Here is a 22,864-nt window from a genome sequence, read left to right as displayed (position 1 = left end):
CAATCACTAGCGCTTGCCAGAAATTCAGCATGGGGTTTTCAGCCCGCTAAATTGTATCCTCAGGCCACTGCTTTCTGCAGGGTTCAAAGTCAGTAATCTCCAGCTCCATCTAGTTTGCTTCAAGTGACTCGTGCAGAGCACACGTCAGCAGAAATGGGTTAGAGTTGGGTTCAGGCGCTCGATTCCCCCCAGCTGGCCGAGATGCTCTTTGCCTTTTGTGCTCAAGATCTGATACACCAACAGGAACAATGATTTATACACCTTTTTTTTTTTTTTTTTCTCTCCTTTATTTTGGCTATAGGGAGCATTCACTCCATACCCTAAAAAGGTATGCGAGTGCATTACAACCGGTATCTGTCAACCCCTTTATTAAAGGGAAGCTACAACACTATTTTTACTCAGCTTACAGAGTTACTGGATACTGCAGCATTCCTTCGAGGAAGCTGGGCAGACATCTAGCGAGCAATGGAGTTGGAGACAGCATAGATCGATTACTATAAGAAGGAAAAGCCAACTCTGACAATCTGTGTCGCAAAAACCGCAAGTTTAGCCAGTAACCTGACGTGGCAAGACGTTTTTGGCTACACTCAAGTTTTTTCATACCCTTGTAACAAAGCCATGTTATATCCCCACGTACATTTGCATTTTCACAAGTCCAAGCTTACTTCCTGACTGGTTTAAAAAAAAACAAAATGGGTACATCCTTCTCACATGATTTATATTCTAACAGACAGCACTCCCTAAATATTCAGACTGTCACACTTGCTCTCAGGGAGTTGCACCTCCTTCCTACTCTGGAAGTAAATGTTCCCTTTCTTCACAGTAGATTCCTGCTATTTGCTACTGACTCAAGTATTAAGGGCTCCAGAGCACAGGAAAAACTCAAGAACCTGACACAAACCAGTGAGTCAGTCTGGCAACAAAAACACTTTAACATCCACTGCTGTGGGTCAATAAAGGGAAGAATTGATGTTAGTGTTGAAAAACTGTTTCAGCACCAACGCTACAATGAAATCTCGAATTGACTCAGTCTGTCCTACATAAAGACACGCAGGAGCCCTGCCCTCCTGCAGGTGCTCCCCGCACCACAACAGCACCTACCACCAGAAAGGTCTGTTTTAGGGGGGAAATGTTTAGCCCCAATCCTTGCTGTAAATATGCAGTTCTGTCACTGACAACTGTACAGGGGCACTCCCCACCCGGGATGTCCTTCACGCCCTCGGTAAGAGAAGTAACAGGCGGATGTCAGGCGTGCCAATCATCTCTGCTTCCCTCTTACTACCCCACCTAAAACAACACTGAGAAATGGAGAAAGAGGGAAGAATTACGAGCATTATATGATCTTGTGTAATAAACACAGGAGTCCTCCCATTCCCAACTATCAGATCTGCTGGCGGCTGTACAATCTTAACAATCTGAGCTTGTATGTGATAAAAAGACAGAAGGCACTAAAAGAAGGTGAATATATTTACAAGATAATTCCAAGATCTCCATAACAAACAGTCATTAGCAGATTAGTATTATGAATCTAATCCAATTAAGAATTTCCTTTGCAAATGCCTGGAGGAGCTGGAATTCCTCTGGGAAGACCTTTCCATGTTGTGAAAGGCTCCCATGAGTCATGCCTGCAGGCTGACATACCAGGAAAGACCAGCTCTGGAGCGGCAGGAACAAAGCAGTGAACCCCACCTCAAGCAAGCTGCTGCATCCTCCTAATCCTGAGGAGTCAACTCAGACATGGACCCCGTAGCAGCACAAAGAAAAAAACGACTCTTCAGTTCCACAAATCCTGGTCAACATAAAATTGGCACTTCCCCAAGCCAAGGGACAAAACAGCAGAGACCTTTCCTTATTCAGTCTTGTACTGTGCCCTTTAAAAGAGCTCCAGATCAGTGCAGGTGTTTGATATAACACCAGCCCAGGCAGCAGCCATGTCTGAAGGTAAAGCCTAAATGAAGCAGTTAAACATCACCTTCCTCAACTTTGAGTCCTTGACTTTGGAATCCCAATGCATTGTTCCTACTGCTCCTCGCTGATGTTGGGAATGGCAGCAGTGATCCACAGCTCAGTCCGAATGCCCAACTCCTGCCCACACTGCAAAATCTGCTCACACTCAGTTTAACACAAGCAACATACACACACACAGGTGAGAACGGTGGTTTGCAGATCCCAAAAAAATCACGACTTCATCAAATTCTTACCACGAATGGTTTTCTGGTGCCCTCAGCTCAAGCCCGTAAGATTTGGGTTGACCTTATCTGCCTTTGCATCGGGAGATTTGGGACAAAATAAGGAGAGTGAAAAATCTCGTTGGCACAACTTTGCAGAGCAGAGCTGCCAAGACTGATCATGTTACCACATCAGCAGGCGCACGCGTAGTGACCCTCTGTGCAATCGCTTCCTTCTGCCTTAGGATCCTACTCTGGCCCCACTGCTACCAAAATATCAGACCAGAGATACATAAAAACAAAACTTGGTGGTGGTTTGTTTTTTTTTTTTTTTTTTAAAGCACATACTTAAACCAACATTGTTTTAACAAAGTATCACTTAAGATAGATACATTTAAATGACTACTGGGAACAGAACAGCTTACTCTGACCTTCAAAATGCAATTATATAAACACTAAAGTAGGGTTTTGCCAGTCATTTACTGTAAAAAAACCCCAAACAACCAGAAAGGCTCATAATAAAAACTTTCTGCACTTAAACTACAAGCTTTTCTGAAGCTGTTACGTAATTCAATGCACTGAAAGCCAGTTCCTAGTCACTACTGGGCATGAAGTTCGCCTCTCCAGCACCTTGATGGACATCCTCCTACTTCTTGAAGCAAGAGATGTTTCAGACACTCCAAGATTCACCTGAACCCCCCGAGGCAGCCCAAGATGACCATTAAGAGAGGGATTATCTGAGACAATAGACAAGCCATTGTTTTGCTCCCCTCACACAGAACGCATATTCATGTAAAAAACCAAAGCCAGACCAAATGCCAAAGATAAAGCAGAACATGGACAAGGTGGGGAAAGAGTTATCGATGTCCTCTCAGCCAAGCACAACTTTTTTCCATTCTTTGTCTGAAGCACTAAAACAATGTGACTCATAGAAAATATGCAAAACCCCAGTTCAGCTTCCTCTGCTGCTCTTTGCAGTTCTGTTACTCCTGTTCTTCGACACCAGCACTTTGGTGAAGACTGCCAAATCAGGGGGGAAATGAGCCAAACACTGGAAACATAAACACGAGGAGGTGTTGCAGAAGGTCTGACGGAGGTAGCAGGCCCTGGTGCGGACACGGCCTCTCCCGGTGCAGCCATGGGGTGAACCCAGCAGCTACGAGGAGCCTTTTTGCTGGGCAGTGCCACGAAATTGGTACTGTCTGTTTACATAACTGGTCAGCTTTAGGCGACTGAGGTCACTCTGCCAAGCCAGCAGAGCTGCACAGCCAGCGGCGTTGAGATTTACAAGAGAGACTTGAACCGCAGCATTCAGAGAGGCTGGCGCTTTTGGGCTCCTCCAACCAGAAACCCCGGGCAGGGAGACTTTCAAAAAAATAAAAAGGAAGAAAAAAAAAAAACTACCCAAAAAACAAAACCAAACACAAAACTGTTCTGTGTTGGTTCTCCCTCCTGTTGTCACTCCCCTCCCCCAGCTTGTTAACTAAACTTTTCCTCTCCCGGGGATCTTTCTAATCCTTCAGCGAAGCTGTAATGAATTTGCAACATCAGTCACTTTGCAAACCCGCTTCAACGTGAATCAAGTTTACTACAAGCTCAAGAAAACACAGGGAATTCTAACAATCACATAGCCAGGAGGAGGATATAAATGGGAAAGAATAGAAGTACTACTGGAAAATTGGTTTTCAATCATGTAAAGAAGGAGCGTGCACCATCCCCAGAGGCATGGGCTAAGGCAGAACATCAGGATGGAAATACACACTAAGCCATTACCCAAAGCAGCAGATTATGGGCAAACAGCAGAACCAAACGCTGACTCCAGAGCTAAAGATCCCACGTTCTGTTTCCAACAACTATTAAGAACCCAGAAAACCTCTCTCTGTAAATTCAAACCTGAAGAGAGTCATCTGACCCTGATAATAATCCAAGTATGTTGAAACCAAGTATCTGGAAGGGATTTTACACTTTCCCGTATCCCTCCCACCATGCCAGTTTATCTGCAGCCAGGGTGGGAACCCTCCTGACCCATGGACTCTCACAGTACCTGTAGCAGCTTTACTCTGAACTACTGATTACCAAACAGAGTTGTGGGAAGAGCTGACACCCCAACAGATGAATTGGGAAGTCACTTCCACCCACACTAATTCAGGAGAGCAGTCCTTCCACAGCGTATCAACAAAACTTGTTATTTACCATCAGGTGTAATACTACCAGACTTGGAAAGTTTTAGGAGCTTTGGCCAAGTGCCTTCTGTTTTCCTCAGAAGACAATAGGTTTAGATACTACATGGAAGTTAAGGCAAACTGCTGAAGTTTGAGGGCCACGCACTTACCTAACAAAGTCAACTTACTTGCTACAGGTTTAAACATGACATAGAAGAACCTTCTCTATGCAGGAAGGAGCAAAACTACCTCCTGGGCCACTGAGTTGGGTTTGTCTCCAGCCAGCTGTGTGACTTGGGGCAATCACACCCCTGTTACCCCTTTTCTTTTATAATATGGCCTCTCCTATACAGCTTTAATCAACTGATTACCAATCCTAGACCAATTAAGAGCTGCTATTTTGTTTTCTTTTATGCTATATTGATAATAAACGCAACTTGGTACTAAAGCTTACATTAAATATTTAAAGAACAGGTAAGCTGTCAACACAAATCAGTTAGTGTGCCCCAGCAGTGCTATTCAAATGACTTAAACCAAGCCTTGCATTACAGCTGTTATTCTTTAACTAAAAAAAAAGGAGGCAGAAAGGAAGTTGCAAGTGTTGCCTTTATGCCTGAGTTTATATCCAGAACGGAAGTTTACTCTGAGCAAGATGTAGGAGGTAAAGGGAAGAAAACACAAAAACAAAACCAGAGCATCCCTTTGAGACGAGCTGGGTCACCTGAAGGCCACGGATGAGGGTCGGACAAAGGTCCAGGAGGAAGGAGGTAGAACCAGGCTCAAGCTGGAGGCCTTGAAGTGAAGCCTTTCCACACTGTGCCACCTCTCACTGCAGAGTCTGGGCTACTGTCAAAAGGACTGCCTGAGAGACACCTCAGGAAAAGGCAACAAACAGAACTGCCTCTTTCGTTTCTGTTCTGAACAGTGACTAGGTAGCCAAAGATACATTTTTCTTTTTTTTAATAATTACAATGTAACTAACTCGGGTACAACCAAAGCGTTACAGGTATCTGCTATACGTGACTGTTTCACTCACTAACTACAAAAAACTAGCCAAATTAAGCTACGAAATTCAGCCATGCCCAAAGTGGTCTCACTTATGGCCAGGTTTATCCAGGACTCAGTCACTCTACAGCCTTAGTCACAGCTCTTCCACCTCAAAAGTGAAGTTTTAGCCACTGCTCCAGCCTCACTACGAGAAGGCTTGGGATGTGTCAACCATGCCCGGCAGAAGGAAAAAACCACCCTTAAATTAAAGCTCATCAAGAACACTGGGTAAAAAATTATGATAATTAGTATCCTCCTAGTAAACATTAGAGGACCTGCACTACCACCAGTAGCACTTCCTCAGGGTAGGAGGGATGATGTCATGGCTGCACACTACAGCACTGCCGAGTTCGCCTGGCTACGCGCTGCTAACGGGACACTCCCTACAGAACTGTGACCACACACTCAGCCTTCCTGCTATCACCAACCAGTTTAATAACTGTTCAGAGACCTGCAATTAGCACAGAAACGCAGAACAACCACCAAGCAAACAAAAATCAGAAAGAAAGAAAAACCCAACAGAGTAATAATAAAAAAAAAAAAAAAAAAAAAAAAAAAAAAAAAAAAAAAAAAAAAAAAAAAAAGGAAAAGCTGAGGAGACAGCTGTTACAGGGTGGCAAACAAAGCTCCAAAGCATGAAAGAGAGAAAGGAATGTGGTTAAAAAATCTCCCCTAAGGAAGAATACTCTGTACGCCCGAGCTCCAGCTGTTTGACTTGCCCTGCTCCCTCCTCCACTCCATTATCCACTCTGGCTGCGCTAATTTAACACAAACTGCCCGCCTGTGTCAACTGTTGAAAGGGGGGGAATTTTGGCAAAGAGGCCTCGGATGCGCCCAGGCTCCGGGTGCAGGGAAGGAGAAACTTTGGGGCGGAAAGTTGAGGCAGCCTTTGGCGGGTCGCTTTGTGCCAAGAGCTCGGGAATCTGCGAGGGAAAGGCAGCAGGAGACGTTCCCGCTGCAGCCTCCACCGCCTCGAGCTCTGCCACCACCTCCACACGCGCCTCGGCTCCCACCCCAGCACCCGGATTTGCATGCAGAGAGCTCTGCCTTCATCAACAAAGCCACACAACTCCCGGCAAGAGCACCCGACAGCCCCCCCAGCTCACGGCGGACACCCCCACGGATGAGACGGGCAGGTTGGAAGAGCCAGGAGGGGACAGGAAAAAAAGGAGGGAAAGGAATAAACCCGGCCAGTGCTAAAGTCTGGAGGCCTGGATTTCCACGGGGAAGGTATTTTTCACGTTTGAGGTACCGTGGGGAGCACTGCGAGGGTTTGGGAGTCATATATGCAGCCAAAATGGCGCTGAGAATAAAAATATAATTTAAAGGAAGGTCGCCATATTGTAAACAGTGAGGCAGGGAGACACAGAGACAGCAACCTCCATTATTCCCAGCAGCTGCAGCAGCACGGAAGCACTGGGAACGTCAGGCCTGGTGCAGAGACGCCACCACCGCCTCTCCCTCTCCAGCCAGGGTCCTCCGGAGGGTCCCCCCCAGGCCAGGCACCCCTGGAGAGGGGTGAGGAGGGGAAGTTACCCGCTGGCGGGGGGGGGGCGGAAGGCCGGGCAGGGGCAGCACCAAGGCAGGCAGGCCGCGCAGGCAGCGGCCTCGCTCCTCCTCCAGGCCTCTCGCCCGCTGCTCAGCACAAAAAGAAAGGAGGGGGACGGAGCCCCCCAGCCACACAGAGAGCAGCGACGGAGCGGGGGGGTTCACCTCGGCCGCTGGGGATTAGCCTAGGGGGGGAGGATGGACCCGAGTGGGGCTTGCACCTCCTTTTTTGTTCCTGCCTGCTCCGCCCGGCCCCGCGTCCCCCCCTCCTCGAGACCTAACGGGAAGCGGGAGCGGCCGGGAGGGAAGGTGCTCCGGGCAGACCCGGAGGGAGACAGCGCCGAGCCTTACCAGCACTGGAGGTGGAAAGCGGCGGGGCAGTGATCGCAGCACAGCAGATCCCCTCCTTCCTTGCAGCTATCGCAGCTATCGTGGTTAGTGGCCCTGCCACTTCGCCGGGGCTCCTTCTCGGGCCTCCTGCTCTTCTTCTCCCCATCTTCGCTCTTGGGGGGAGCCAGGAGGGCCTGGATTTGCTGCACATGCACACACAACAGACAGAGCGGGCTCTGAGGGGCTGCACCGACCCCGACCCAGCGCCCTTCTCCCCGTGCCCAGCGCGGGGATAGCGGCCCCGGGCCCGCCAAGGGGGACACGGAGCCCCGGCCAAGCCCGCCCCATGTCCGGCAGGGCCTCTCCGGGGGCCGCCTCCGTCCCTCCGCACTTCCTTGTAAGGCCACGGGGGCTCCGGGGGGGGTCCCTCGCCATCTTGCAGCCCCGCGGCCTCCCCGGCCCGGCCCCCCCCGCGCCGCGCCCCGGGCCTCACCTCCATGAGCCCCCCGGAGGTGTCCAGGTCGTAGACGATCGTCTTGGTCTCCATCTTCTCCCACATTCATCCAGCCCGGGAGCGGCCCCGAGAGCCCCCCCCGGGCGAGAGGGAGCGAGGCGGGGGACGCGCGGCGGCCCCGCAGCGGCGGCTCCGCGTCGAGGCGGCGGCGGCGTTGTGGGGATGGGGGGGGGGAGGGGGCGCGGCGGGGGCGGGCGGGCGGCGGGGCCTTATCCCACGGGCCGCTGCGGCTTGCGCGCCGTCCTCCTCCTCCTCCAGCCGTGCCCGGGGGCGGCCGCGGGGGGCCCAGCGCCCGCTGCCATGGCCGCGCAGGGGGTGTGGGTGGGTGGGTGTGCGTGTGAGGGAGGCAGGCAGGGAAGGAGGGGGCGGCGGCCCCGCGCCCGCCGCGGCCGCTCGGGCTCCGCGCACGCCCCGCGCTCAGAGCGGCGGCGCCGACGCTCTGTGCCCCGCGCGCACGCGCACCCCCCGCCCCGCCCCGCCCGCCGCGCGCGCATGCGCGGCTCCCCCCGCCCGCCCCCCGGGCCTGGCGCGGCGGCGGCGGCGGAGGTGGGGGGGGGGGAGAAGAGGGGGGGCGCGGACGGGACTGGGCGCGGACGGGACTCGGCGAGACGCACGCGGCGCCACCGCGCAGGCGCAAAAGCCTCACCTTGCCCGCTCTGGCTCCGCCCCTTTCCCCTCCTGGTGCCGCCCGCTTTTTCCCGCTTGGCCCCGCCCCTTTCTCGCGCACGCGCGTGGCTGCCGTCACGTTCCAGGGCGGAGCGGGGGGGGTTGTAGCGTGCAGACGCCGGTGACGTACCGAGGCAGGGCAGGACGCGCGCGGGCGCCGACAGGGGGCGCCCCGCGCGCGGCGGGCGGGGGAAGAGGAGGCGCGGTTTCACAGCGTGACGTCCCACAAAGGAGGGTCATGGGGGTACTGGGGTCGTGGGGTTGCACCCCCAGTGGGGGCTGCCCGGCCCCGCTGAAGAAGATGCCCATCACTTCTTCTAAAACACGATTTTTTTTTTTTTATTAATGAAACAACCAAAAGATGGGTAGGGGGGCGGTGTCCCCTCCAGACCGGGGGCCGGGGTCACCAGCCCGGGCGGGACACGGCGATGGGGTGGGGGGACACAGCCATGCCCGGTGCCCCTGCCCACCCCGTCAGCCCCGGGACGCGCGGGGGAGGACGCGCCGGTGGCGGAGAGGACCCCCCCACCCCGGGGAGGGCGAAGCAAGCGGGGGGCCGGGAGGACACGCAGCATGCTGGGGGGCACGGGGGGGACACGTCCCTGCGTGGCGGCGGTGGGAGACACGGGGGTGCGGGGGGACCAGCCCTGTGCTGGGGGGGACGAAAGGGGGCGAGGGTGTGGGGGGCACCCAGTGGTACCCACATGGCACCCACATAGCCACCCAAGCCCCTCACCCACCCCCCGGGGCTTTATCCCCTCCCCACTGCAGCCCCGGGGAGCCCTGTCCTTACCTGGGGGTCCCCACAGCGCTGCTCCCCCTGCCTGGGTCCCTCCTCCATCGCGGGGGCTTGGGGGGCTGCTGTGTCCCTGCGGGGGGAGTCCGGAGGAAGGGTGGAGCCCGGGGGGGCAGAGTGGGAGGCGAGGACCCTCACTGGCTCAGGGGCTGGGGGGGCAGGAGGGGGTCCAGGGACCCCCACTGGCTCAGCCCCTCATGAGCCCAGTGTGGGGGGCTGGGTGACAGTGGGGCTCGGACAGACCCCATAGGGGTCTGAGTGGGCTGGGGGTGGCAGGGAGATGACCGGTGCCCAGGTGGGTCCCGCCAAACGCTCGGCTTGAGTCTCCTTGGGAGAGGTGTTCCCGGCCCGTGCTGAGGGCCGGTGGGCATGGGGGGGCCCGGGAGGGGTGGCTGCGGCGCCCAGCTCCACACTGCCCACGCCTAGATGGACACCTCATACTCCCTCGTGTCCTGCAAAGAAAACAGACTGCAAGGGGTTGGACACTCGGCAGTGTGATGGGGTGCCTTGGGCAGGGACAGGGCATCTCCCACCCCATAGGGACCTGGGGATATATCCCAGCCCCTGGGGATGCAGGTGTCATCCCATGTGTGGTCCCTGGACAGATACTTAATCCCGTGTGTAGTTCCTGGATGGATGTCCGATGTAATGCATAGTCCCTGGGATGAATGTTCCAGCTGGTGTGCTGTACGTGGTCCCTTGATGGATATCCCAGCTGGATATCCCAGACTGATGTGTGGTGCCTAGGTGGATGTCCCGATCTGTGAACAGCCCCTGGATGGGTATTACACCCCATGTGTTGTCCCTGAATAAATGTCCATCCTGTGCATAGTCCCTGGATGGACATCCCAGCTGATGTGTGGTCTCTGGATGCATGTCCCACCCCATGTGTGGTTCCTGGATTGATGTCCATCCTATGAATGGTCCTGGGATGGTTGTCCCATCCCATGTGTGGTCCCTGGATGGATGTCCTATCTAATGCACGGTCCCTGGAACACAAGACCCCATCTCACACCTGCCCCACCTCACACACAGCCCCTGGCCCAGGTGCCTGTGAGATGTGGGGTCCCTGGGGTGCCCAGCCCCAGCCGAGGGGTGTGGGGGCCGGTACTTACTCCTGTCTCATAGGTGGGATTGTCGAACGCTGACTCCACGGTGATATGGTCGTAGGGGTGGGAGCCGGCAAGGGGCAGCTGCAGGGCCGGCTTCCCCTGGAGCCTGTGGGGAGAGAGGGCAGCTGGGGCGGGCAGCAGGGGGGCTGTGAGTACCTCATGGGGCAACAGGGGCCAGTGGGCCACTCACTTGGAGAAGTAGAGATAAATGCCCCCGATGAGCAGGGCCACCACCAGCACGGGCAGGAAGACAGCGATGGCAACGTTGGTGCCTTCCAGCGCCGTCCCTGAGGGCACAGCCTTGGCTACGGCTGCGTGGAAAAGTTGGGGGCTCACCGAGGGGACACCCCACACTGGCTGCACCCTAGGTGTCCCTCTGCACCCTGGCACCCCATCACCCCCTTGCTCTTACCATCCAGGTTGCGGTTGCTGTAAAACTCATCATACGAGGCTGGAGAGGGTGGGAGAAAGAAAGAAAGGGTGTAGTGAGAAGTGGGATGTCAAGCAGCGCCAGCGCCATGCTGAGGTGTGTGGGGGGGTCCTCTCACCCGCCTTGCAGATGGGAGGGGGCCCGCTCCAGCGTGAGGGGTGCCCAGGCAGGCAGCGCAGACTGCCCTCGCCCAGCAGCGCCCGGCCAGCAGTGCAGGAGAAGTGTAAGGTGGCTCCCGCCGGGTACAGCCGCCGCTCCGGGTTCTGCCGCCCGCCCGCCGGCACGCCAGGGTTGTGGCAGGGCTCGTATGTCTCCGCTGCAGGGCAGTGGGATGGTGGCGTCAGCGCTCGCCATCAGCTTGGGGGACGTGCCCAGGGAGGGGGTACCCAACTCACGGGTGCACTTGGGGAGGCGGTCGCTCCACTTGGGCCCCCCCGCAGCACGGTCGTGGCAGGTGAGAGTCCCAGCGCCCGCCAGGACGTAGCCTTTGTCACAGACGTACTGCACGGTGGCTCCCACCGGGAATTTAGGGTTGGAGACCACCCTGCGGCTGTGCTCGGCATCCCCAGGGTCCCGGCAGGTTGTCACTGCAGAAGAGATTGACCAGCGGTGACAGTGACTGGGGACACGCCGTGAGGCAGGGGGACACTGGCGGGCACCACTCACCCCGCTCGCAGGAGGGCAGGTCACCGCTCCATGTCAGGTCCCAGTGGCACATCAGGAGGTCAGTGCCAATCAGCTGGAAGCCAGGGTAGCAATGGAAGGTGACCACAGTGCCATGGAGAAGCTCTGGCTGTGAGGATGTCTTCCAGCCATTGGCGATTTCTGGCAGCTCAGGGCAGGTGTCGTTGCGAGGGACCTCTGTGGGGATGGAGGGGTGAGCAGGGCAGTGGGGACAGCGGGGACACTGGTGACGCTGTTCCACCAGTGAGGCTCACCAGAGAAGTGGATGACAAAGCCCTGCCGATAGGCGAAGGGGCCGGCACCGGGGTCAGACTGGAACTGGACGGTGACATCGGCAGTGGAGGCGTAGAGCTTGAAGCGGCCGCGAGCGCCGGTGTACTGGCCCAGGATTCGCGCCGTCAGGTCGTCCCCATCATAGAAGGTCAGCATGTCCCCTGAGCCCAGCCGCAGCCTGGGGCAGTGGGGCCATGAGGGCGGGAGGTGCACGGACCCCTCTGTCCCACTGTCCCCCTCCCAGGCTGTCCCCACACTCACACACGGACGTCCAGCATGATGCGCTTGTCCTCCTCCACGTGCAGCCCCCAGATGCAGTCCTGGCCCTTGCCATACGCCTCTGGCCAGTTGGGTGACAGCACCACACCAGCTGTGTCCGTCAGCTCCCCGCTGCACACCGCTGTGGGCACACACCGGGCTTGGCACTGCCACAGGGCACCCACCACAGCACCCTCCACCCAGTGCCCAGGACCTAATCCAGCACCCACCATCCCCACTGTCTCCAGCTCCCACCATGTCCCTCAGCTCCAGCACACACAACAGCACAGTGGCTCCAGGAACTCTCACATCCCATCCTCAGCTCCAGCGTCCACAGCAACCCCCAGCAATCGTGGCACCCTCCAGCCCCGACACCCACCAAAGCCCCCGTTTCAGCCCCTCTGACCTCCCAGTCCTGGCACCCACCACGGCAAGCTGGTTCTGTCTCATTCCACTGGGGGTCACTGGGGTCAACACACTCGATGATGGTGGAGCCCTGCTCCAGTGTGTAGCCAGGGTCACAGCTGAACTCCACTGTGGTGCCCACGGGGTACCGGGGGTCGCTGGCTGTGAAGTTCCCATACTTGACGAAGGGCTCATAGCAGTGCCCCTGCTCAAAGGCTGCAGGCACAAGAGCAAAGGTCTGCAGGGGCCGGGCGGGCACAGGGATGTTTAGGTGTCCCCCTACACCCTGACCCCATACCCTCATAGCGCAGTGCCATGCCCGCAGCGGCCCCGCTGCTGTCGGTGGTGAGCTCCACGAAGAAGTGGCGCCCGGTGCTGAGCAGCCCCTCGATGGGCAGGTACTCCACTTCGTAGGAATCGTACACTGGTGGTGCCTCCACGTTGTTGCCGTTGCGGATGATGAGCCTGCCAAGGCATGACAGGGGCAGGGTGCCGTGGTGGCCACGGCCAAGAGCACCATCCTTGGGCATGGTGAATGGCACCCACCCATGGGCATGGCCAGCCGTATCTTTTTTGAACGTGGCCTTCAGCACCTGTCCTTGAGCATGGCCAATGGCCAACAGGGGCCACTCTTGGCCAACTACACCCATCCTTGAATATGATCAATGCTGCCCATCCCTGGTCACGGCTGATGGATTCCATCCCGGGATATGGTCAGCGGTACCCATCCACAGGCATGACCAGCATCCACCATCCTTGAATATGGCCAACAACACTCATCCTTGAATATAGCCCTGTGCGGGGCTGCCCCAGGGTGCCCCCACCCCCCCCAAGCTCCCCAGCTCCAGGGCCTAACCTGTCATCATCCTCTGCCAGCGACACCTTCTCGAAGTGGAGGTGCAGGCGGTGGCCATCGGGCGCCTCCAGCAGCCAGTGGCACGTCAGGTTGTTGCTGTAGTTCCCAGGGAAGCCGGGCGAGACGATGCGTCCCACTGTGGCATTCCGGACCACCCCGCCACACGCAGCTGCAGGAGATGGACCATCAGTGGCCGACTGTGCCGTGCTGGCTGTGCCGCGTCCCCGCCGTGCTGGTGCTTACCGAGGCAGAGGGGCTCACGGGCACTCCAGAAGGGGCGGGTGGCGTTGCGGCAGAGCAGCCGGCGGGCACCCTGCAGCTGGTACCCCGTGGTGCAGCGGAAGCGGGCGTCCCCACCGGGGTGCAGGCTGCTGACAGAGACCTCCCCGAAAGCCGGCCGTGCTGGGAAGGGGCAGCTCAGCAGGTAGGCTGGGGACAGGCAGCGATGTTACCAAGGGCAGGGGGGCAACATATCCTTCTAGATCCCAGCCCCCGCCTCCCCAGTCCCCCTCAAATGCCTCGGTGCTGCAGGACTGGGTGACACGGTGCCTATGGCTGCCAGGGATGGTGCCAAATGAGCCTGTAATTGCTCACACCAATTAGCTCTCCATGAGCGTTCTTCGCCTGGTAAGTGCCCCCTTAAACCTGCCAGTGGCACAGATAAACTCGTGGTACATCACCACATTCCGAGTTAGTGCTGTGTCAGTAGGGAAGCCCCCCACAGGGTACAGGGGAGTCTGTTCCTATACCTTGGTAGTAAAAGTGGTAGGATCCAGGGCTGGGGGGCCGGGGGCTCTGGAAGCGGAGGGTGAGGAGGTTGGCTGGGCTGCGGATGACCTGGCCCCGCAGCAGGAAGGACTCATTGGCCAGGAGGATGGGCTCCAGACCCCCTGCACTCTCCACTGTCAGCGTCTCCCCCTCTGCCAGGCTGATGTTCTCCACCTGCAGGGGACACAGGTGTCATCACCACAGCATCACCCAGCTTCCAGCTTGGAGCTGGTCCTTGAGTGGCTTCTCCGTGGTCAATAGCGCACTGGAGCTTGTCTATGCGGGGCAGCGCCTTTCAAACATGGTTAGCAGTGCCATAAATCATCCCCCACGCCAAGAGAGGCTGGGACCAGCCAGCTACTCTACCGGAGCACCACGACACAGCCAGGCCCACGTCGACAGCCTCACCGACAGCCAGGTGTGCGTGCGTTCCAGCCTCTCGGAGCAATTTGCTATCAATGATCTTAATTAAGCCGTGCTGCATGGTGAGGAGCAGCAGCGCTGGTGGGTGTGGGCTGGAGCGGGGCTGGTGGTGGAGATGCTGTCTTTAGCTCACCACCAGCTTTCAGCAAGCCACAGCACTGCCCCGTGGCACCTTCAGCAGCAGGTCCAGCGGAGACAGGGACACATGGCCACGTGCCGCTGATGGCAGTAGCACGTGCCCTCAGCACAGCAGGATTTGCTGTCAGCCTCTGCTCCTGGCAGATGGGCGCGGGGTGTTCCTGGCTCTGCACCATCGCACGGCACCCGCCGGCGTTGCTTACACCTTCTTCATCAGGGCTTCGTTAATTAAATCTCACAGCACTGCTTTGTGGTGGGTGCCAGCCATGGCAGCTGGTGGGCAAGGAGCATCCTGGGGCATCCCACCACCTCATGCACCCACATTTCTGTGCCGCAGCCTGAGGGTAGGCAGTGCCCTGAGCCACTCTGCAGGCTTAGGGACACAGGAATGGGAACAAGGACATGGACAAGACCATGTGCTTGCCATACCCTGCACAGCCACACAGCCGTGGTAGGGAGTAGGGGACCTCCCATGCTTGTCTGCAGGCACTTGGCACTCTGTCCCACCCACAGGCCTCAGCTCACCTTGAGCTCCACGCCATAGCCAGGGTAAACAGAGATGGTGTAGGTGCAGTCCAGACTGCCATCATAGGGGACACCAGCTGGCTCCGGGGACACCAACCAACCCTCAGGACCCGCCAGCGTCCGGTTACAGGGAGCTGGTGACAGAGGAGATCCTGGCTCAGCCCCACTTCACCCCAGTTCCACCTGACTCCCTCCCCAGGACTCACCTGGCCCCTGCAGCGTGGTGACAGTGGTGGTGGTGATGGTGGAGGTGGTTGTGGTTCCCTCCTCATCCCCAGGCACCGCAGCAGCCCCGGTGCGGGGTGCCAGGGATGTGCCAGCAGTGGTGGGTGCCTGGCTGGGGGACGCAGTGCCTGACTCTGACACACCAGGGGGAGACCACGAGGGGTCAGCATCTGGCACAGCCCCCCATGCCTCCCCCCATGGCCCTGAGCGCCCTGCTGGCGTGGTCAGCGGGTCAGTGGGGAAGGCAGGCCGGGGCAGGGAAGGGGTGTGAGGTGAGGGCTTGGGGGCTGGGGGGCCAGGGGCCGGCTGGAGGGCACCCAAGGGGAGGAGGGGGCCAGCGCCAGCGGGCAGGAATGGTGCCTGGGCCAGGTAGTCCTTCTTCAGGAAGGCTTCGTGCAGCAGGTCCTCCAGCAGTGGGTGGTGGTTGAGGATCTTCAGCGTGGGCACCGTGCTCACAAAGTGAGCCTCTGTCTCCCGCTCTGCTGGGGTGGGCAGCACCGTAGGCTCGACCTCAGTGCTCTCCCCAGTCTTCCTTGCCAGCCCATTGAAGCCTGGAGGGAGGAAAGAACATGGGATGTTTGGAACAAATGGACTGAAGCTGGACTGGGGACTGACAGGGAACGGGGGACTGGCGTTGCACCAGGGACTGATGTTAGATGTGGCACCTGGGATCAACCCGTGGCCACGGACTGATGCTGTGCCAGGTATGGGTGCAGCTCTGGGGGCAGGTACCACAGACCTGTGCCACACCAGGGACTGATGCTGCACCAGAGATCAACATTTCCCCATGAACTAATCTCTGACCACAGGCCAGCGCCTCTCTGAGGACTAACGCTTTCTTGCACACCAATATTCCTCCAAAATCAGGATAGCAAGCAAGCACATCAAGCACATGCAGTGAGACCCCACCAACCTTCTCCCAGAATACCCTTCACTGGGGCAGCCCTGGCAATTAAGCCCTGGCTAATTAATGCACAGCTGCAGCTTATACCACGTGGAGGGGTGCCCACCCCTGCCATGAGCCAGCTCTGTTGGGGACAGCCCTGGGGTTGGTGTTCCTGGTCACAGATTGTCCTTCTCCATGGAGGTGGCCATGCCATGCCGAGGGCCTTTCAGGACCCCATGTCCCCATGGTGTAGACACACAGGCAATTAACATGACTGCCATGACCAGCTGCACCGGGAATGTCACTGGAGCCTGGGACCCTGCTCCAGGCCACCCGTGCAATGAGTCTGTGAGAACTCATCTCTCCAACTGCACTGTCTCTGAGCAATGTCAGTCTGCAGGGGACCACCCCCACTGATGCTCCCCACCTCCCATCCACAGCCACGGGGATCCCCCCACCACAGCCCCACGTCCCTCCCAGAGCATTAGTCCCTGAGCAAACCCGCAGCGTGCCCAGCCCGGCCGCTTACAGCCTTTAGACTGAAAATTAAAAGGGAATTTAATCAGCCCTAATGAATCACCCGGCATCTCCCGCTCCTGGATCTGGCACAACACCGTCCCCTCTCCCGCCGGGCGTGGCTCCCCAGCCCCGCTGTGCCGCAGCAGGGGGGATGCCACGGTGGCATCCAGCATCCCTCTGAGGCCTGGTGAGGGGCACGAGGCCACGGCAGCGCGTGGGCACGTCTCGCTGCCGTGCACAGGCACTGATGACACGATACTGCCAATTACCGGGTAATTATCCCGATCCGTAGCAGGGCAGGGCCCCGTGAAGATTAATTACTCTGCGACTGCTGCTTTTAAGGGACTATTAAGAGACATTATCTTGGGTGTGCAGCGTGGTGGGGAGACACTGGATGCTGGGAGGCATCCTCACCCCCTTCCTGCCACCCAGCCTGTGTCCCCAGCCCCCACTGTCGTTGCCCTGGGATGGTGACAGTGCCCTGGGCTCAGCAGGGAAGTGAACACCTGCCCACACTGGTTCCAAAAGGTTCACTTGCCCCCCAGCAAGGCCAGAATTATATTTTAATAGGAGCCATTTATTAGAACATAAAAGTTAATGAGTTTATACTGAAGGGCGCCAAAATCTCCACTAGGCTTTAATAGCAGATTAGTGCTCAGGGCTGGGCCCTGCGCTGCCATGGCTGCCCCACACAGTGAAGGCTGGGGTAGAGATGCCCATCTCACCTCCCTGGACACCCCTGCCCATGGGTACCTCACCTGCTCGAAGTGCTGGGGGATGCAGTGGTCCCCACTGAGGCTACTGGGTGAGGCTAGACCCCACAGCAAGGATCCTAAAGCAGATCCCATCTGGACACTGGGCTGGGGAGCATGTAGGCACCAGACACTGCCCTGGGCTTTGTGTGGTACTCTGGGTACCATGGGATGCTCCTGGCACCAGGGGATGCTCAGGACCCAGGATTGTCTTGACCCTCAGGGGATGCAGGATGCTCAGCCCACTGTGGGAAGGCACCGGATGCCCAGCTGCTGCCACTCATGCCCCGTGAACACCACAGGATTAGAGCCTCCACCTCCACAGATGTCTCTAAGCAGCTTATCTCCAGTGCCACGGCTATGTCCCTCCCACGCCCCTAAGGTGACCAGGGACTACTGACACGGGACCAGCTATCCATCAGCCTCCCCTCCGGCCCCTGGCACCCAGCAGAGACCCTCCAGAGCTCAGGGTGGGCACAGACCCTTGCAAAGGGGCTGGCAGGTCCCCACGGGCCATGTGCCTGATGGTGTCCCTGGGCACGGCTGCCACGTGCCCATGGCTGCAGCCGGGACGGGGTCCTAATCCCTCACACTGGCTTTGCTGGGCGGGAGTTTATTAACAGCAGCCGGGAGATGCCAGAGACTAATCCGGCTGTGGCGGGAGGCTGCCCCCCCCAACGGGAATCGATGCTGCCTGCTGTCACAAATAAATAAATAAGGCAGCACGCGGCCGCCCGGGGAGCACCGATCGATGCTACCCGCCAAGAAAGCAATAACAGAGTGCCCAGCTCGGGGAGGGGACAGGGCAGGGCCCCTGGTAGCCCCCAGAGCATCACAGGGCTGTGACACGGTAGTGTTCCATGCCTCAGTTTCCCCTTCTGCAGGAGGGGGCAGGCAGGAGGCATCTTGGGCACAGTGGGGAGGGCCTCACAGGATTCCAGGTTTATTTTCCAATTTAAAATCCAATCTGGCTTTACCCCCATGGCCAGGGCCGGCAGCCATGATGAATGAGCTGTCAGGCAGCCAATGCCACGGTCCCCCACCCACAGCCTCCACGCTCCCTCACCCACAGCCCCCAGCCCCCTGAACTGCTCCCAGACCCCAAAGCAGGCGCAGGAAGTGGAACGTGCAGTGTTGGTGCCGGATCCCCATCTGTCCCCTGTCCTGGTGTCTCTGCGGACCCCTAGCAGCAAGCAGGGCTTGTTTCCAGGTGGAAAGGCAATGTGGGCAGGAACAGGCAGGGAATACAGGTGGGTGCAGGTGGTGGGTGGGCAGGTGTAGGCAGTGCAGGAATACATGCAGTGTCGGGATGCAGGCAGGCGTGGGCGGGCAGTGCAAGGATGCAGGCAGGGATGGGTGTGCACTGGCAGGAGCACACAGATGGCTTGAGGGTGCAGGCAGGGGTGGGTGGGCACAGGCAGGACTGTGCAGCCAGATCCCCTGACACCCAGCTGACACCACTGGCACCCAGCATGGCGAGCTGGGAACCTCTCTGGCACCTATGCTGGCATCCATGTCCTGCCACCCCGTGACCACCTCCACCCTGGCACCACCGGTGACCCTAGATGCTCATGGCTAAGCCGAGACTGTTAGAGCAGCTGGGGAGGGGACCCAAGAGGTGTCCCGGTGGCCGGGGAAGCTGCCAGCGAGCATGGCCGCCAGCCCTGGCAGCTACCAGAGGAGCTCTGCTTTAATATTCATGGCAGCGCTGGCGGGGAAGCGTTTGACCTTGTATGTTTTGCGATTCTCCTTGAATTGAACAGTCATTTACCCGCTGACACATGTCACGTCACCGCAACCGGTTCCCTGGAGCATCGCGGCGGCCGAGCGCCGGCTGACACACCGAACACCCCGAGCATCACCGACACCGGGTGGGCACGAGGGCAGAGCGCGGAGAGCACCAGGGTGCCCATCCCTGGGGCTTTCCTCCCTCCCCACCTGGCGGATGCCAATGGTACCCTCACCCCCTCCCTGTCACCCACGGCCCATGTAATCCCAGTTCCCCGCTCTCCCTGTGGAGCTAATGGGTTTGTACAGCAATTTCCCTGCACGGCAGCAGCGGTGATAAATTGTATGTCTGCTGCTATTTCGGACCCAAGCGCTGTGTGGTGCCACATCCCCCCTCGCTGTGCTGATCAGCCCCTCCGGCCCTGCATCAGGATCCCCTGTGACAGAGACCCCACTGCTGCGCCATCCCACAGTGCCCACGGTGTGGACGGCAGCCCCCCATGGGTGTCCGTGCAAGCTCTCGACTCCCCCAGGATCCATCACAGCTCACCCTGCTGTGTGACAGAGGAGCACCCAGCCCTCGGAGCACACCTGGGTCCTGGAGGTGCCTGCCCAGCGCGGCAGGAGTCAGGGAGGGAGAGCAGAGCCACGCTGCCCTCCCAGCTCCTATCTCCCCTTCCCTGCCTGCTGCCAGCGACAGTAATTGAAATCAGTTGCGGGAGGCGAGCGAGAGCTGCTTTTCGGGCTCCGTGTTGGGCTGCTCAGCCATGTCATCCTTCCTGCAGACACCATTCCCTCCCATCGCCGCCTACTCCCGCCGGAGCCAGCATCCCAGCTGCCTCCAGCACCCCAGCCCCACACCCTGCCCTGTCACCGCTCTTCCTATGGGATGAACCACCCATTTCTAGAAGCCACCAGGGGCTGATGCCATGGCCACATTCCCCCTTGCTGCCACCTCCCAGGGCAGCTGGGGACCACCGGAGCCCACCCTACCCGAGCATCACCCCGTGCATCGTCCAGCATCGGCTGATCTGGCATTTCAAGCACCTCTCTCCATTTTCACAGGGTCAGAGCAGCGTTCTTGCGGCTGATTAATATTTGATCCCTTCAGCACAGCTCGTTACTGCATTTAAATTATATATGTAATAATTCCTACTGGCACGGCGAGCGTGCGGGCTGGCTCCTGACGCTTCTCCTGCAGGCTGGGGATCGAGCGCATCCCCAGCCTTGGCCAGTGGGATCCCCCCTGGCACCTCGGAAGATGCGATGAGCAGTGCCAGGTCTCAGCATAGGGCAGGCTGGCAGCAAACCAAGCAAATAGATGCGTCCCCAGCTGCCTCTGGCAAGTCCAGGCAGCCCCTTCACCCACTCAAGGGTGGTTGTGGTGGGAGCAGTGCTGGTCCTCCAGTTCACCCCATCTCCCTGGCAGCAGGAGGAAGGGATGCTGCCGTTCCCGAGCTCCCTGCCTGCGACTGGAGGGAATCCATTACCTCCCTGGTTATAGGCAGCTTTCAGAGGCAATCTTTCAATTGTGCGCATTTAAAGAATTGATTGGAAGCGAAATTATCCTCTCCCGTCAGAGCCACTGGAGACACAACTTCATCTGCCTCCCCTGGGGGCTGTTGGTGCTCGTGGGGGACCCTGCAGCCGGGGTCAGCCCCAGCCCCCACCCTGGCATGGGGTTCCATATGGGAAAACAGCCCTAGAGAACCCCATGCCAGCCTGGGGGTCCCACTGGCAGAACAGCAGGGGGGATATCCCCATGCTCCGCACCAGGCCTGGGGGTGCCCTTGTCACGTCCTTGCCCAAGCTTCATTGCACCCCATTGTGCCCCATTTCCCCCCACATTCCTGCTGCTCTGGCCCTGCCTGGCAGCCCTGCCTGGCACAGCACCCTGTGCTGAATTTGTTCCCACCACCGCAAACCCAGAGACGATCCCTGCGGCAATCAGGCTCCCAGGGGATGGTGGGGGTGGCTGGCTCAGCCTGCGCCCCACATCCCCCTCGGGACAGCCCTGCCCTCCCGCTCTCTGGCTTAAGAGTATTATCCAGATAATCCTGGCCTGGCGGCACGGCAGCGTGGCGGTGACGAACTCCTCCGAGGCATGCAGGGCACGGGCACACGCGCCGTTAATTACTGTAGCAGACGCCTGCCTCTTCCTCCAGCCCCCTCCTCACACCGAGACCCCAGCCAGCACCCACATCCCCACAGACACCCTGTCCCCTAAATATATATCTTCCCCACGGTGCATCTGGCTGATTTTGGATGCTGTGGCACAGCTCAAGGGGGCACAGCCAGGCCCTGTGCCCTCTGCCACTGCATCTCATTACCTCCAAGCTGCCAGGACCCCAAATTACAAGGAGCTCCCTTCAGCATGGCTCAGATGACCCCCTCAAAAAATGCCCAGTCTTCCACGGCTTTGGAGAGCTGGGGAGAGGGCCTGCAGTGGGGCAGGGTAAATGGAGACTTGCCTGGCACCATACCACCCAGCTGCACCAGTGCTGCAGGGACCAGAGCCCTCTCTCTGCTGGGGAAAATCCTTGCGAGCACCAGGGCTGGTGCTGCCCCATGGCTGGGCTACCATAGATACAGGATCAGACCCTCCATTACCACCACTCAGAGTGCATCACCAAGCCCCCAGCCTGGTTGAGGGGTCCAAGATCCCCCGTGCCTGTGTTCTCCAGACCCATGGCTCATCCCCATCATGCACCAGCCCAGCAATGCCAAGCCAAGGCCATTGTAACATTGAGCATGGTGGTGCTGCATGGAAATTGGGGTGCTGTGTGGAAGCCTTGCCTAGTGGGGGAAAGGGAGCTGGGGCCCACAGGCAGCTCCCACCACATGACAGTGGACACAGCATGGACAGGACCCCACGGGTGCAAGCCCTAGGAAAACTAAGCACCTCCCTGGGTATCCCTACTTCTAAGACTCTGGGAAATGCACATGCAGAGTTTAATTAACTTTATTGATATTCAGAAATTAGGGGACTGACTAGAGGTAATTGCTCATTAGAAATCATTAAACTGACACAGTAAGCACTAATCTCCATTGGGGGAAACCTGTCCTGCCCAGGGCCCTCCTCCCAGGACAGAGACAGCAACACAGACCCCCCTCCAGCTTCAACGCCCCCCTGTCAGGGCAGGAGATGGGGGTGCTGTGGCATCACCCCACTTTCTGCCCGCATCCACCCCCTCTCACAAGGAAGAAGGCTGTGGCAGCAGCCCCAGGCGGCACAGTGAGCTGGGAATAGCAGCGGGCGCAGGGCCACGGCGCCCTTCCCCGGCTGGGCTCCATTGCCAGATGGGGAGTTTATGTAACTCCCCGCACGGCTGCTGCCTGCAGCCGGTGCCCGCATCCTGCATCCAGCATCCCGCATCCCGCATCCCACCGGGGCCAGAGGGGCTGGACCATGACCCGCCCATCGCCCCGTGCATGGTCACAGTGGTCCGGGGCACCCCAATCCCTGAAAAGTCTCCCCAAGACTCAGAGGGTCCCCAATCCTATTTTTGGGGCAGTGGAGCCATGAGGCATCGAGGCTGCCGGTGCCCCATGGGTGACAGAGCCAGGGAGCCGAGCTGGGTGTTGGCTGCTCTCCTTGGGAAGGACCAACACCATCCATCCCCACGTCCCCAGTGCCCCTCCCAGAGACGG

General features: G+C 58.4%; 2 protein-coding genes across 3 annotated transcripts in view; both read right to left on the bottom strand.

Moving 5' to 3' along the window:
- PHF12 (PHD finger protein 12) overlaps window positions 1–7,906 on the bottom strand; it is a 32,175-nt gene extending 24,269 nt beyond the window's left edge. Inside the window, exons 1-2 of the mRNA XM_027891514.1 lie at window positions 7,749–7,906; window positions 7,277–7,458 (exon numbers count right to left, since the gene is read on the bottom strand). Coding sequence (XP_027747315.1) covers window positions 7,277–7,458; window positions 7,749–7,814 — 248 coding nt within the window. The 5' untranslated portion in view covers window positions 7,815–7,906. The remainder of the gene's footprint in view (window positions 1–7,276; window positions 7,459–7,748) is intronic.
- An 841-nt stretch (window positions 7,907–8,747) lies between these two features.
- SEZ6 (seizure related 6 homolog) overlaps window positions 8,748–22,864 on the bottom strand; it is a 15,441-nt gene continuing 1,324 nt past the window's right edge. The window contains exons 2-17 of one of the 2 annotated variants that reach the window (XM_027891565.1): window positions 15,310–15,879; window positions 15,104–15,237; window positions 13,999–14,191; window positions 13,493–13,678; window positions 13,250–13,418; window positions 12,692–12,858; window positions 12,415–12,609; window positions 11,992–12,130; window positions 11,712–11,908; window positions 11,440–11,634; window positions 11,169–11,360; window positions 10,892–11,089; window positions 10,756–10,794; window positions 10,534–10,654; window positions 10,347–10,449; window positions 8,748–9,699 (exon numbers count right to left, since the gene is read on the bottom strand). In XM_027891565.1, the coding sequence (XP_027747366.1) occupies window positions 9,667–9,699; window positions 10,347–10,449; window positions 10,534–10,654; window positions 10,756–10,794; window positions 10,892–11,089; window positions 11,169–11,360; window positions 11,440–11,634; window positions 11,712–11,908; window positions 11,992–12,130; window positions 12,415–12,609; window positions 12,692–12,858; window positions 13,250–13,418; window positions 13,493–13,678; window positions 13,999–14,191; window positions 15,104–15,237; window positions 15,310–15,879 (2,831 nt within the window). In that variant the 3' untranslated portion in view covers window positions 8,748–9,666. The remainder of the gene's footprint in view (window positions 9,700–10,346; window positions 10,450–10,533; window positions 10,655–10,755; window positions 10,795–10,891; window positions 11,090–11,168; window positions 11,361–11,439; window positions 11,635–11,711; window positions 11,909–11,991; window positions 12,131–12,414; window positions 12,610–12,691; window positions 12,859–13,249; window positions 13,419–13,492; window positions 13,679–13,998; window positions 14,192–15,103; window positions 15,238–15,309; window positions 15,880–22,864) is intronic. The other variant, XM_027891566.1, reaches the window with a different exon arrangement.

Source organism: Empidonax traillii, unplaced genomic scaffold, assembly GCF_003031625.1.
Source record: "Empidonax traillii isolate 1590-97213 ecotype Southwest subspecies unplaced genomic scaffold, ASM303162v1 scaffold322:size1131127, whole genome shotgun sequence".
In the NCBI taxonomy this organism is placed as follows: Eukaryota; Metazoa; Chordata; class Aves; order Passeriformes; family Tyrannidae; genus Empidonax; species Empidonax traillii.
Note: the sequence above shows the minus strand (reverse complement) of the source record. Positions and strands in the feature narration are given on the sequence as shown.